This window comes from Phyllostomus hastatus, unplaced genomic scaffold, assembly GCF_019186645.2.
Source record: "Phyllostomus hastatus isolate PE091 unplaced genomic scaffold, TTU_PhHast_1.1 phas_scaffold_501, whole genome shotgun sequence".
In the NCBI taxonomy this organism is placed as follows: Eukaryota; Metazoa; Chordata; class Mammalia; order Chiroptera; family Phyllostomidae; genus Phyllostomus; species Phyllostomus hastatus.
This window is the reverse complement of record NW_025334033.1, coordinates 2360429-2375542: the sequence shown is the minus strand read 5'-3', so window position 1 is coordinate 2375542 and position 15114 is coordinate 2360429. Positions and strand designations below refer to the sequence as shown.

Below are 15114 nucleotides of genomic sequence, written 5' to 3'. Positions count from 1 at the left end.
AGGTATGGCAAAGTCAACCATTATGTCATTCAGTTCAGTCTCTGCTGATGCTGCCATTTCCTCCTACTTCAATGAAAAGTAGAGACAATTAGGAAAGAACTTTCCAGAAGCCCCCCTGAGTGTATGAGTGTCTTTGTCCATACACTCATCCCTCCCATGTTGTTGCAGACCTGTGTTGTGGACGGATGGCTCCTTCTTTGTGCAAAGGTCAGATGCCATCCCCCTGGGAAGGTCACATACCTCCAGCAATTTTTCCTTCTTTCCTAGAATTTTCCTACCATGCTACAATGTTTTTAACCCTAAACAGAGACAAAAGTCTGTGGCCCAACTTTAACCTATAGCTGTTGCCCTGCTTCTCTCAGTCCAGCAAACCTTAAAAGCACCGCGCTCACTGTCTGCAGTTTCTCCGCCCCGCCCCCTTTGTACCCACCCCAATCAGGGCTCCCTCCCCACCACCTCCTTGCCTTTGCAGCTGTCAAGGTGGCCAGTGACCGCATGTTGCTGGACTCCGTGACGTTCAGTCCTCACCGAGTCTGTCCTCTCCTAGTAATCCACAGGCTCTGTGAGAGCAGGGGGCAGGGTGGGGACGTTTTCACACGGCTGTATCCCAGCACTGAGGCCTGACACCCAGTAGGCAAAGAAAGAATATTTCACTTTTTTAAGGGAAAGCATCACTTAAGGACAAGTTATTCAGAGCCTATTATGTGCCGTGAACTGCCTGTGAAACTTACAGAATATAGAGAAAAGACGGATTACCCAAAATTCAGATTCTGTAACTAGGGGTGTCCAACCTGTGGCCTGTACACAGCCCAGGATCGCTATGAGTGTGGCCCAAGACAGCTCTTCTTCTCCCACTGTGGCCCATAGATGCCAAAAGGTTAAACCCTGTAAGAGCTCATTTGCAAGGAAAAGACAGACTGCCCCCTGGCCTAGTGTTTCCCCTGTGTCTACATTGTATTTAGAAAGGCCTGATCTTTCTTTAAGATGGAACAGGCCTGGCATCTGGCATAGGTGTCACTGTCAAAGAGCAGTAGCAAAAATGTAGTGTCTTGAGGCAAAAACACAAGTGTTTAAAAAATAACTTGGGCTCACCCGCCCTCAAGTCTGAGTAGTCAGCACTGTCCATGTGCAGTGCTGGAGTGCGCCTCCTAGTGGAGGTGATGGGGCAGCTGTCCTTCCACAGCAGGTGTGCACACGGCCTCCTTTTATGTCAGGACCAGCGACTAGAGAGGGGTGAAACAGTGCTATGCCCCGGGGTGCAGGACCCTCCCTGTCTTCCCCTAGCCCTCTGTATTATAATACTCCATTTTCTATCTCTGGGCCCCTCTACCAACAAGCTTGGGGTAAGAACTCATCTCATTCAGGTTTGAATGCCCCCCCCCCACCCCACATGGTGCTTTCTCAAATAAATGTGCTGGGAAAGGAATAATGTCCTACATGCCTGAATCTCAAACAAGGTAAGATATTGGCCATGCCTTGTTTCTTAGTCTGATAAAAGGAAGGAAGGAAACTAATATATTTATGGTCTGTGCTGAGAGGCACAATCTGAAGCTATAAACCTAAGGAAGGGTACCCTGAGAGAACTCAAATTTCAGGGCTCAGGCTCTCCTGACCCTCAGAAGAGCATTATTTCCACTTTTTTCTTACCAGAAGCCTCAGAGTCCCTTTCCTAAAGGGCACAAGACTGGTTCCCTTGGAAGCTGCTGCTGAGGTCATGGAACGAGAGCTGACAGCTCGGCCTCCCGGGAGCCTTGTGTGTCCCAGACACACAGGCTCAGCCCTCAGACGCGCGGCAGCCAGGGCAGGTGAACCCTCAGACGCGCGGCAGCCAGGGCAGGTGAAAGCATCATGGCACCGCTCAGTGCCCACAATAAAGACGAAACGCGCTTCTTGAAGAATCAGTGCAACTTAAATACAGAAATTCCTTATCCTCTAGACAAACATACAATTTCAACTCTACATTCTTATGATAAATTGGCCTACTAAAAATTACAGTGTTTGAGTTATTACTTTATTATTTAATTGGGATATTTTTAAACAAAATGGTAGGCAAAATGTTTCCCCACAAGTGATCTTAGCTCAAGGATTGGAGATGGTAAAAAGGGATCTCTCTTCATCAAAGGCTAATTGGAGATTAACCTCACATTATTAGAAAATGATGGTTTGTGTCTTTTTGCCACAGTTCTCCAATTCAGAGAGGCCTAGTAGGCAGCACGATACTAGAAACATATGTGAGGCCCCTGTCTGGTTCAGATAAATGAAATTAGGTTTCCTAACTGAAGTATCTAATATTGCATTTTACTCATTTATTATACCTTTCTCATTCCTTCCAGGTTCTTCCTCATGTATTTGATTAACAAAGACGAAACAGAGCACACAGGTCAGGTGAGGAAAAAAAGTTTCTAAGTAAGAATTAAGAATTACCCACCCCCACCCCATCCCATGTTAGAGGTTCCCTGGTCCCAAGACTCGGTTGAGCACAGGCTGCGGGAAGAGACAGATGATCCCAGCAGTCTCCTCCATGCTTTCCCGCTGCTCTCTGCATTACTCCATCATCCCTTTGTGATGCAACCCCAGTCTCCTCCAAAGACTTCCTGGTTACCCTTCCCAACACACACTGACATTATCTAAATCCTTGTGGTTATTGCTTCAGAGTAAAGTAGCTGGAGGTTGGGGGAGCATTAGAGGGAAAAAAAGCAATGAGGAGCTGAGTGGGTGGCTACACAAAGAGCAGGAGAACCAGAGTAAAATGCTGCAACAGACAACGTAAGAAGGAGAACCTTATGTGTGAATGGCACGGGGCGCGGGGGGTGAGTATGAATGAAGGTACACGTCAAAGGTATTCTGTGACAAAGGATGAAAAAGAAATGTAAAGACAGAGGACACAGGAGGAAGAGGCAGGTTATCAAATATTCACACATTCCTGGATTTGCAGGAATTCTTCACAGCTCAAACTTTTGAGAGAGAGGAGGGCAGCTGGTCTCCAGATCTGGCTTCAGCTGTCCAGGCGTGTAAGCCAGTCCTCAGTGTTCCCTCAGCTTGCATTTTTCTACCAATTACAAATGACATGGCATCAGCCTATCACTCAATCTTTAAGTATTTTTTAGTGACAATCGGTGACTTGGTCTCAGTCATTTGGAGGAAACCTGTAGCTCCCCATGGGTTGGGCACAGAGCAGGAAAGAGTATGCCGGCTGAGCCTCGTGTAACCCACATCAATGTTCCTAAAGGGACATGCACAGAACAAAACCGGAGTTTTAGCTTTACTGTGGTTTAAAAAGCAGTACCTCTCCCCCACCCCCTTATTTCAGGAATCTTACGTCTGGAAGATGTACCAAGAAAGGTGTTGGGATTTCTTCCCAGCTGGTGACTGCTTTCGGAAACAATATGAAGATCAACTTGGATAAATCTGAATGAAAGACACTCCACAATTCTAGACTGTCAAGTTAAAGTGAAATTAAAATCCTTCTTTTACACTTCAGTGACATTTTTAAAAGGTGACATTTTCTAAATGCCTCCCTTACCACAAGAAAAGTGTTTGTTAAAAAATCTGAGTGATATTTGGAATTGATTTGGCTCTTTGTGCCGAATGGACATGCTCTGTGAGAGACAGCCTGTCACAGTGTTCGGCCAAGGACTCGAGTTGAATGCCCTCCAGTTCTCCAAGTCTAAGGTACCTGGTTTGTCGGGATGGCATCACCAAGAAAAGAACGAGAGCATGAGGTCTTGAATGCGTAATACATGAACTTTAAAACACTTGATTGTCACATGACAGTATCCACCAGTGACTCATGGTCTGAACTACAAAAAATCATTTTAACTGCAGTCTAATTTCTCCCATGGTACTTGCTAGTGAATTTACCCAGAATCAGCTCGAAAAGCTTTAAGCAGTTAAACAGAAATAGGAAAAAAAAAAACCCACTTTGTCGACACTGAAATATCGATTAAGTGCCTTAAAATATCTTTAGATATAGCTATGCAAGTTTTTTATGTTCATGTCCCAGACGGAAAGTTCCATTAAATAGTTATGCCGATCTCTGGTCTTAAGAAACTGCACTTGAAGGTTATTCATATTTTTTTTTCAGTAACAGCTGTCAATTGCTGTTATTAGAAGTACTGTACTGAAAACTCAGAAAAATCTCAATCTTACGCTAAATTGCGTAATGCTTTATGGTCCCTTGTAAGTAGTGGAGCTGCTATGTTTAGGTGAATCTCTCTAAATAAAATGAAGTGCCCACTGCAATAAAGTATTACATGCCAATCTGTGGTTCGGCCTCTTGTAATGCGCCACTTCTGAGTGATTCTACAACCCCGCCCAGAAAAGAAGAAAACTCCACAGAACAGCATTGGTTTATTCCGGCCAAATGCACGCCTTGTGGCTTGCTCTAGTCCCTGCAGCAGCAGAGCTTGCTATGTTACTACATAAACAGTGAGAGGAAGAAGGCTGGAAACAAGCGCTATAACATCTCCTGCCCTTGATGAGTCTCTTAGATTACTGAGCCAGAGAAAAATGCAACGAGCCTCTTCAATGTATCGTGTGGGGTGCTGTCAAATACAGAGGCGGGTGTTCGCTGTGGTGGTGGGGGTGGAGCGCACTGGCTTGGGTTCGCTGTCCTTCACGGACAGCCTGGGCCCGTCCTCACTTACAGAGCAACCAAAATCAGCTTCAGGCACTTTTTTCCTTTTCTGTCTCTTTTTCTTCTTTTGTTAGGAAATCATGCTGTCCAGCCAGTCTTCAAGTTCTTCCTCGGTAACGTTTTTTGATGTGCTCGGTTGCACAGATTCCAAGTTCTTTTCTTCCATCACAGACAGTTTCGCTAGAACTGGGGAAATAAGAGCAATGTGAACGACTTCGCATTAGTCCGCAGACTGAGGGTTAAGGCTCCCCTGGGGTTTGTCCCATGATGTAACCATAATTATTACTTTTCTTACAGCAAGGGGAAACATGCCATTATTATTCTTGTTCCCTAAGAAGATACAATAATAGCTAAACAAATTAATAAACAGGGTAGAAATATGCTCCTCTATTTATTCTTAAGTTGAATTTCACAGTTCACTAGTTTTTTTATAAAGACCAACAGCTCGGTTTTCTTTTTACTATTGTAGCAATCCTGAGAAGTCATTAAAGGCTCTCGAAAGCAGTACAGGGCCGGGGCAGTTGCCGTCGGCCTCTCCACACCACACAGGCCACCATCTCACCCAACATGCACGATGAGGAAGTGCTCTTCTTTCATAAAAAAAATAAGATCAAAATAGCAAGCACGACATAGGCAGCGTTGGTTAACTGGCCTGTTCAGACAGTCAATTAAAATCCTGCTGCTGCACAGCTGAGGGCAGCGAGTACCATGATGCCTTTTTATAGCACAGGTTCAGTTCGCAGCCCAGGTTGCACATTGCAGTCAGACAGACAGCAGCTTTTGGAAACCGGTATATGGAGTGAGAGAAAGGTCAGCACAGGGGAGGCGGAGATGTGAGCACGGAAATAGATGTCAGGAGACAACGCCAGTTCGGTGTCAGACACCAAAGGACTTATGTACGGATGTGACACGGGTGAGGCTGTCCTCACCACAACACTAGAATCAAGAAGACGGTTAGGGAATGAAATGAAAACCATACCTTTTTCCTCCTGGGCCGCCACCTCCTCATCTTTCTCAGATTCCAGGGCCTGGGGTATCTGGTCTGGTAAGAGGTCATCTCCCGCTTTTACAGGTGCATCTAAGTTAAGCAGCAGATCTAATTCTTCTTCCAAGTGGTCTGCTGCTGATGGCAGTGGGGAGGCGGGTTCCTGGGAACCCTTTGCAGGGCCCGGACTTGGGCTGTCCTTACCCAGGTGCACAGGACAGCCAGCAGCCGCAGATTTCTGCTCAGGCACAGACCCCTTTCCTCCAGGCCCCATCGGCCCTCTGAACTGCATGCCTAGTCCCTTGCCTTCATCATTTCTCTTCGGTTTCACCTGAGGAAGCTCTAAAGGAAGGGCAGTCTGAAAGAGAAGCATAACTGAGTTGAAAATGTGAATCCTGCCACACTTGCTTACACAGAAACAGAAGCTAAGGAAGACATCAAACTCCACAGATAAGAGGTAATTCAGACAGGAAGTTTACCAAGGGTCTCCAGTCTGGGCCTGCGCAGCAGCCTTCCCAGCTGATCTGGGGTCAGTGTGGGCGGGACGCCTCACTGAAACATAACAGGGCTGTACTTCCCACTCCCCCCACCTCGGCTCTGTGCTGAGAGCTGAAATCAGAGGGTCATGTCTTCCATCAGGCCTGAGCAATGACAGTGCCACAGGTCTACCTGAGTGTATACTTACATCTGTGATGAGATTTAAACTTCTATAAAAGGTACTGAGAAGCAAATGGCAAAGCAGATCTGTTAACGGTACAAAAGCACTAAAATGTAAAGGGACACATTCACAGAGAAGGAAACACTGACAGGCTCTCCATAATGAGTAAGAAATGCCAGATGTGAAAGAAACATACTATCTGACTGCATTTTTAAAAAGCCAAAAACAGGCAAAACTGATCTTTAATACTAGAAATCAGGATAATGGTTTTAGGAAAATAGTGACTCGGAGTAGTGGGAGGGAGAGAGCTTCTGGAGTCCATGGTTATAAAGACTATCATTTATGCATACACTTTTCTGTACCCACATCACAATTTAGTAAAAGGGAAAAACTCCCCAGGTGATGCTGATGCAGAGCTCGGGCTGAGGGCCGCTGCTCCGGAGAGAGGCCTGGGCGAGCATGGCGTCAGAGTGAGTGGAGGGGTTCAGAATGAAGTTCAACTACCACTGGCTGCATTGTCCCGTTTGTACAGTAAAGCAACTAGCAGATCCAATTTGCTAATAGCTCTTCAGGGCTTTTAAGACATCATGATTATACACACAAAGTTAAATGTTCATCCATCGCTGTCAGGGTGTGGGCGAAGCTGGGATGCGGTCTTCACCTCTAATCCTGGAATCATCTAGTGTCCAGGTGTCTGCCATCAGTCAGTTTGTTTACCTCCCCCAGGGGGTCCCAGTGTACAAATACGGCTGAGATTAATTGCTGTGCACCATGGCACAGAGGACAGGAGTGGGGTTTTAAAACAATTTAGCCAGGGTTTCAAAGTTACTGCAGTTGCTATATATTTTTACTCTTAAGGCCTGCTGCCAACACAGCCTTCACCTTCAAATTCTTACTATACTTCCTGTTTCCCTCCTGAGTCTTGGGTCCGCCCTCACCTTCATGTCAGTGGTTCCTTGATGTGTTCTGTTCACCATTCCTCAAGGTGTGTCACCAAACTGATCAGGTAAGAACCTCGAACACCTGGACACCCAGCAGGAAAAGTAGCATCCTCCCAATCACTGGGACAACCCCAAAGACCGCCCCCCAACATTGGAGCGACTCCCAATCAGAGCCAAACGCTGTCCTCTGTACTTCCCCGCCCTGCCCTGCCCCTAGCTGTCCTCCAGCCCCGACATCTACTTGCTGCCCTGAATTAGAGACTCGTAAGTGCAATAGAAACAGCACCACATTCAACTGCAGAACAAAGTTGAACACTTTAGTTGCTGGGATTCTATTTAAAATTAGTACTGCCCAGGGTTTCACTTTAAAACTTTCAATCAAGCCACAATTAAATTTTGAAGTTCGTAAAGTACCGTCCTTGGGCCTTTTCCCCTCAATTGCCATCCTATATGGATATCTCCCAAATTTCTACTTCTAGCCCCTAATTCTGAACTATACATTTCTATATCTGTTTGGCTAATATTTTCACTTTGATATCTCAGAGGCACAAACCCATAATGTCCAAACCTCACCCTTCCTGGTACCACCAGCCACGGAGTTGTACAGCTGGGGAACCTAGAACAATTCCTCGCCTGCTCTCTCTCCATCTCAGTTCTTCCCGAAGTCTTCTTGTCTTTTAAAGTACCTCTTAGAAAAGTCCAGTTCTGTACCATCTCTACCATCATCACGCTGGTGGTCCTAGCCGCAGTACTGCCCACCTGGACCCATGCGATTACCTCCTCGTTTGCTTCCCCTCGTCTCCTCTCCTCCTGTGAGTGCAGTTTTACCCATGAACACCCGCCCCCATCCCACAGCCCACTCCCCATCTACAGCCAGCAGGTTCTTGTTACTGGTTTGTTGGCAGTGCTGTTAATGCAGATCTATTGGGTCACTCTTCTCTAAATTTCAAGTCAAATGTTCCTCTGCTTTGGATCTCAGCTTATCTGTCACTTCTTCAGAAAATCCATTCCTAATCACACCAAAGTAGATCAGGTTCACTATCATGTACTCACATAGCACAGTGTGCTTCTCCTTCAAAGAAGTTACCACAATTTGTACAGTTGTGTGATAATCTGATTAGTACCCATTTTCCCCAATGGATTAAGCTCCACAAGGGCAGGAACCATGTCTGTCTCCTCAAACGTTGTATTCTTAGTACCCAGCATGATTATCTTGAGAAAAATACCAGCCAGATTTTATACTTTTACATTTCATTCAACTCCATTACATTTGATTCTTCAAAATGTTTCAATTCTTTTTTAAAAAACTTTTAAAAAATTAATTCATTCTCCCTTAAAACTTTACAAAATGCTACCTGACCCAAAGCCCTCAGCTTTATGAAAAGAGAAGCTGAGTCTGAGACCTCGCACTCTTTTTCACCTCCTGCCCTAATGCACACCAACTGGAAGATGCCCTTGGGGTTTTTACCTGGACCAATTCAGCAGCAACGTTGAGGCGTAGAGAGAGAGGCAGTTCTTGAAGAGCTTGAACCAATGATTCACAGTCCACGTAAAATGCTGAATTCTAAAGATAAATAAATAAGAAAAATACCTATACCATACATATACATGTGATACATATTTCTGGTGATGGTTACATGTGAACTTTTTAGAAATAAAAGAGCACAAGATGAAAGTAACTATAAAAAAAAATATTCCCTGGATTTTCATTCAGCTGGGTCTCAGATAAAAAAATCACTTGATATGATTCAGTGTATCACCTCTGAGTTAAGATGGGCAAAAAAAAACAAACAAACAAACAAAAAACAACCACAACCTTCCTGAGCCACTGCTCACGCTGTAGGAGCAGCAGGGCAGTGATGCCCCCACCATCAAGAATGCATGGTAACCTGAAGACTGGGCACTCTTGGACTTAACCAGCAAACTGAAAGAAAAATAAGCATTAATAAAATCTAAGTGGATGCCTCCCTCAAATTCAATGGCTGACCTTTGGGATGGGGAGGGGGGAGGCACAGCCCTAGGAGCCCAGGCGGCACCTGCTAACAAGGAAGAGAGGACAGAAACCCACCAACAGCAGGCAGCACGCTGTGTGAGGCCACCACTAAAGGCTCCCTTTGACTCCCTTCCCGTTCACAGATGTGAGTCACACCCCTTCGAGGACCTCCCAAGTTGACAGTATTTGAAAAAGCATTCAGGATTATCACAGGGCTTGATACTAGTTTAACAGCTGCTTCTCAGTGCCCTGGCCACTCAAGAGAAGGACAAAACTAAATTAAGGTGGTTACAATGACCTCACATTAGAGGCACACAGCACTGACCACCTCACCTAACAGGGACAGCCACAGGTCCAGCTAGAACCACGTCTTAATCTATAACCACTGACTAACTTCAAGTTAGAAGAAAATCCAGGGCTCATCTAGTCCAATCTCCAGTCCCCTGCAGGAATGTCTCGGGTAGATGAGTTTAGACTTCGGACAGAGGGTCGGTCATTCCTGGTGCACTCAAGAAGAACTCGAAACGAAACCCAGACCCACGCTCACCCCTAACCCTGACAACAGCAATGCATGGGGGTCAAAGGAACAATGAGGCTTTTCCACTGCCCTTCTGAAATTTTCCAAAGACAGATAGCTCTTAGGCAAGGAACCTTGGCAGCACCAATTGTGGCCCCTTGTCCTGGAAAAAGGGGGCTTACATTTACATCTAAAAAAAAGGATTTAGGTAACAGATGGATAAGAAAAGCACTGATAAGAAAGTAAGAGCTTCAGTAGGCTGCAGGCCCTTCCTCCCCACTGCACACACACCTCACTGCCGAGATCCAGGCCAGCAGGGCCACATCTTTGTGTTCAAGTTTGGAGACGCTCTCTTGGCCCACTGTAAGGTGTGATCTTGAGTGCTTGACACATGGGTAAGTCACCAAATTACAAACTAGAAATCTCACCCTCCCCACAGCTAAACTGTCTGCAAGGCCACACATGCAGACCCCTTCATTCAGCCTCTAAAAGGGCGAGAAACTTTCCCTCCACCACCTGTTGCTCTCTCAGCTCTCCAGAGAAGAACTGTTGAGACATTTCAGGGGCTGGCTAAATGTGCCCAAACTTCCTCTGTGCCCTTCTGCATCCCGTGCAAGATGACTACAGGGTACACCATCAACAATGAGAGGTGTGTGAGACTGACCGCAGAGAGATGCGGGAACAGCCAGGCTGTGCTTGGGAGCCACGCTCTGAATGACGGACACTTGGCCATGTTTGCGACTAGAACGTCTCCTCCCCACGCATTTCTAATGTCCACCCACCATCCACGGCCTGGCTGACATTGCACCACCTCCACGATGCCATCCAGACATTGGAGCCACCACAGTAATTGCTCCTCATCTCCTTGCAGGCGTCCCAGAGCCCAGGACCTGCCATCAAGTGCCACTTTGTAAGAGTCCCTTTTTCATCACCAATTTGCCCCTTAACAGGCTAAAGCTGAAAACATTAGATGAAAAGGGAGCTGAAGTGACTTGTTCGTAATAAGTAAAGTGTAAATTTTACAATTGGTTTCAATAGAATAATAACCACAAATTAGATTTTTGCTACAAGATTTTAATTTAAAATAACTGGTAGTCTAATTTTTGCCTGGAGAGCCCAGTCCCTACATCCACTTGACCAACTCTGACGGTCACTTGAGACTGGAGCATGCAGCCTGGTCTGTGATGCCAGGGCACCCAGATGCCTTCTCTCCCGCAGATGCTGAGGCTGGCAGAGGGGAGCAGGCTTGGCTGTTAGCACAAAGACCCCCCCGCCCCACACCACTTCTCTGCCATCAGTGTGCACAGAAGTCCGTCTGGGGGTGAGAGTCTGTAATCCTGAAGGTCCCTCTTGTCCAGGAACCTTATCAGGCTCTGAATCTCAGAGTCTTTGTAAAGATACACTATTTGGTGTGAAAAGAACATACTGGATACTCCATTTTGCAGCTTAAACAAAGCCTAGAACTGTGTTCCTTTGGTTCTATTCCACCTTGCTGAGAAGGATCACCATAGCCTTTGCTCAGGCCATTGTGCCCTCCTCCAGAGCTACCACACGGGCTGTATTCACATGGGACTCAGGGCGACAGGTACACTCCAAAGAAGTGCCCACCCAAATCAGGCCGCACCTTTTAAAGGGGTGCGGAGCTTTTCAAGATGTAGGTTCTCAGGCCTCACTCAGAGCTGGGCTCTGGGGGGTGGACCTGGGAGTCTACACCTTTAGAAGCCAGGCGTTCAGGAATCACTGCGTGTCATCCAGCACTCAACAGTTGCTTAAGTAGTTCTGTTAAATAAATAAGTCACCATGTCAACAAAATGAAAAATGAAATGAAAAAGGTGATCTTTTCAAAACAGATCTATTTTTTCACCTAAAGAAGTTCTCCTGTCTCCCTTTCCCTCCACACATGTCCCCGTACTATCCGAAGGAAAGATGTGAAAATCCCACTCATGGACCGAAGGGACAGCTCCCCTGCAGTAACTAACGTGCGCTCACCACCAGGCTTCGTCGCCATCACCCTGCACAGGAACCACAAGGAAACGAAGGCAAGTCAACGTGATGGTGCTGGGTCCCTCTCCTATAAGGACGTCCTTTGAGGACCTAACGCGTCCCACTATCGAATTCCTACTTTTTCCCCTTTCTCTGTATTGTCTTGTGCCACTGGTTGCACTGGGGGCAGAGGGGGCATGAGGGAAAATACATACATGTATTAGTGTGTGTGATTACACAAATACACATATATAATTTCCTCTCTTTTTCTCTCTCAAGCCTACAGGAAGAAAGAGGATTTAAGTGGGACAGAAAACAGTTTTGATGCGGAAATGATAAATTCAGTTTTGACTATGTCCCACCAATACCTCAACTCAGAATGTTCAAAATCAAACTTGCCTTCTTTCTACTCTCCTTTGCCCCACTAATGGCATCACCACCCACCTAGTCTGGATGTACAACTACAAATCTTTCTTGTCCCCATGTTTCGTGTTTGGTCAGTGCCACAAGCCACCTCGTCCTCTGCTGAAGTCCCATCATCTGTAGCCCTTTCCCACCCTCACTGCCTCCCACTGTCAGGCCCCATCCCTTCCCACTCACCCAACATAATATCCTCCCTAAATGCTTTCCCTGCCTCCAGCCGCTGAGCTCTTCAGCTCCTTCTTCTCATTAGCTGAGTTCAAATCTAGCCATTTCTATTTTCTTGCTAAACTAAACTTCTGTGAACAAATCATTGTAGTCATATGAGCTAGTTTTCTATGCTCCCTACATGTCAGGAACTATGCTAAAAGGCTTTTATTTTTTAATTTAATCCTCATTAAAGCTCCAAGTTACCTTTTATTATTCGTTATATTTTACAAATGAGAAAAAAAGAGAAGGAAGGGAGTTTGCCAAAGTTGTAGAACAAGGATCCACACTCGGGTTTGTCTCTCACATGCTAAACTGCCCCTGGGAGAAAATGAGGACCAGACTGCTGGTACTAACTAGTCCAGACCTGGAGACTCCTCCTCTGGAGAAACTGCACTCCAGCGACACTCCCCAGCTGAGCGCAGCTCGGTCTCTCAGATCACCTCTTCCCTCTCCTGTGGTTCCCCTGGGCAGGACCTACCAGAATCACACTCATCCACAAGGGCCCATTCAAATGATCTCTTTCCCATGGCACTGCTCTCAATCACTTCCAGCCCACTATAGCTGTCTCTCACAGAAGTATGTTAGTTCATTTATTACACCACTTACTTTATGTTGCATTCTTTTTCATTTATTACATAAATATTTACTGATCATCTACTATACATCAGCCCCTAAGGTAGGGCACTCAGGGTGGTGAACTAGCATGCCTCTGTCTTCTTCACCTTTGAATAAGCTGTGTCTGATAAAATATCTAGTAAATAATGGTTGCTCAGTGCTTTGATGCCAACATGGTTCAAAAAGAGCTGAAATGTGAGTTGTTTGGTTTTCACCATATTCGTCAATGATCTCAGTTTGTCTGTTTTCAACTTGTCCTAGAATTCTAAACTGTATCTCAGGTACATGCCCAAAGAGACTCAAGCAAAGGCAAATATTTTTAGTTCCTAACTCCCTGTATATTATACTACATACTCTTTGCAAAGTGACAGGCAGTCCTTTTACAAGTAACTTCCATTACTTCAGTTTGTATAAGACAGTGTCCATCCCAAACAACTAAACACCACCAGCCCAGAGATAAAATGAGCCACCTACAGTGTGCGTACTGTGCTGGTACTGGAATGGGGAAGAGGGTGCCTTACCTTTGGGCTTTGGGTCTGCTGCTCAGCCACCTGGGTGAGGCCGTGGGCAGACTGTCTAATCACCGTACCAGAGAGTATGCACTAGCCCTGGAATCGGGGAGCATATGACAACCCACTAGTAATTCTCTGTGCATTTTAAAGGGTGAAAAATACCTGTTCTCTCTCATATGGAAAGAATTGGTGAAATCATGCTTGAAAAATAATCAAAACTCTTTGGGAAGAAAATATGGCATGAACCCAAAGCAAAATAATTGGGTTTTATAGATTCTCTGAAAGACATCTGTGATTTCATTCCTATTTGATAGCTTTAATTCTCCTAATTCTGGAAGAGGAGTTATTTAAAGTTATAATGTAAGGGATTTTTTAAACACCAAAAACAATGTGGAGGAAAAAATTAATTTTCAGCCCTAAGGAGAATTTTCACAAAAATGGAAAAGAAGGAAGCCCAAATGGCAAAGTAATCAACTCAAAATCATGACTATTAATTTCCTACCTTGCATGCTAGTCTGTGTGAGCAATTTACACAGGTAGGCAAGTATGAAGGTGAACTCTACCTTCAAGGACCTATAAAACTTAAGCTCCCTGAAAATTATATGAGCAATGTAGGTAACTGAGACTAAATTGTACATGAATTACTAAAATCTTTTCTATGTAAACACTCTACCTCAACAATAACTTCAGAGGACCATCTTCAGCCTTAAGAAGAGCCATCACTCACATTCAAGACAATCCATCTTACCTGCTTTGGACACGAAGCCTCACCATCCCACTCTTTCTCCTCAGCAAACCGGAACTGTGAGAAGGAGTCCCCTAGAAACAGAAAAAAACATACAACTTTATGCAAAAGCCAAAGGAGAACACTCAGTTCTCTACACTCCCCTTTCAGAATAAAAGTACCATTTGTGAAGAGCTAACCATCCTGAACTCTGTGATATCTTTCAATGGAAGGACCTGGCTTCCACATCATCACACAGCAATCTGTGCATGGTGGACACTTGAAAATATTGTCAACAATGCATTTACTGTCCCATTCAGGCCTCAGTAAGTCACTATCCTACATGCTGGCCTGAACTGTACAGACCAGCAGATATGGCCATCTACCCATATTTAGCATATTGTCATCTTATCTGCTTAAGGCAGGGTTGTCAAACTCATTTTTACCGGGGACCACATCAGCCTCACAGTTGCCTTCAAAGGGCCCAATGTAATTTCAACTCCTTAACAGTTAAGGAGTAGTTACATTTATATACTCCTAAAATTATTTCAGTTCTTTGAAGGCAACCACAAGGCTGATGTGGCCCCCAGTGAAAATGAGTTTGACACCCCTGGCTTAAGGTAAGCAAGGAAACTTACAGTTATGATTTTGGGGTGGGTACAGCAGAAAAGGATGGAGAAGAACAGAAATGAAGGGAAGTAGTTCTAGACTGATCCACAATACAACAGACTTAAAATATCTCTTTGAGGTAAGGTTATGAACCTCAATCATCACTCCAAAAATCAACTGCTTAGAATGTCAAATGCAAGAAAAAATCAAAGAATGTGTATTAGATAGTTAATGTGAATCATAGTACACTGCTCTGATCTCTCGGAATAAAGGAATATCAAGTTGTAAGACAGACATAAGCATGCATGAAA

At 45.1% G+C, this 15114-nt stretch overlaps 2 protein-coding genes across 2 annotated transcripts in view; one reads left to right on the top strand and one right to left on the bottom strand.

Annotated features, from left to right (window-relative positions):
- The window catches only part of RYR3 (ryanodine receptor 3), a 504534-nt gene extending 500318 nt beyond the window's left edge, over nt 1–4216 (top strand). Inside the window, exons 103-104 of the mRNA XM_045822230.1 lie at nt 2334–2385; nt 3311–4216. Coding sequence (XP_045678186.1) covers nt 2334–2385; nt 3311–3406 — 148 coding nt within the window. The 3' untranslated portion in view covers nt 3407–4216. The remainder of the gene's footprint in view (nt 1–2333; nt 2386–3310) is intronic.
- Nucleotides 4217–4331: 115 nt separating this feature from the next.
- AVEN (apoptosis and caspase activation inhibitor) overlaps nt 4332–15114 on the bottom strand; it is a 169525-nt gene continuing 158742 nt past the window's right edge. Inside the window, exons 3-6 of the mRNA XM_045822231.1 lie at nt 14219–14289; nt 8689–8784; nt 5616–5979; nt 4332–4822 (exon numbers count right to left, since the gene is read on the bottom strand). Coding sequence (XP_045678187.1) covers nt 4707–4822; nt 5616–5979; nt 8689–8784; nt 14219–14289 — 647 coding nt within the window. The 3' untranslated portion in view covers nt 4332–4706. The remainder of the gene's footprint in view (nt 4823–5615; nt 5980–8688; nt 8785–14218; nt 14290–15114) is intronic.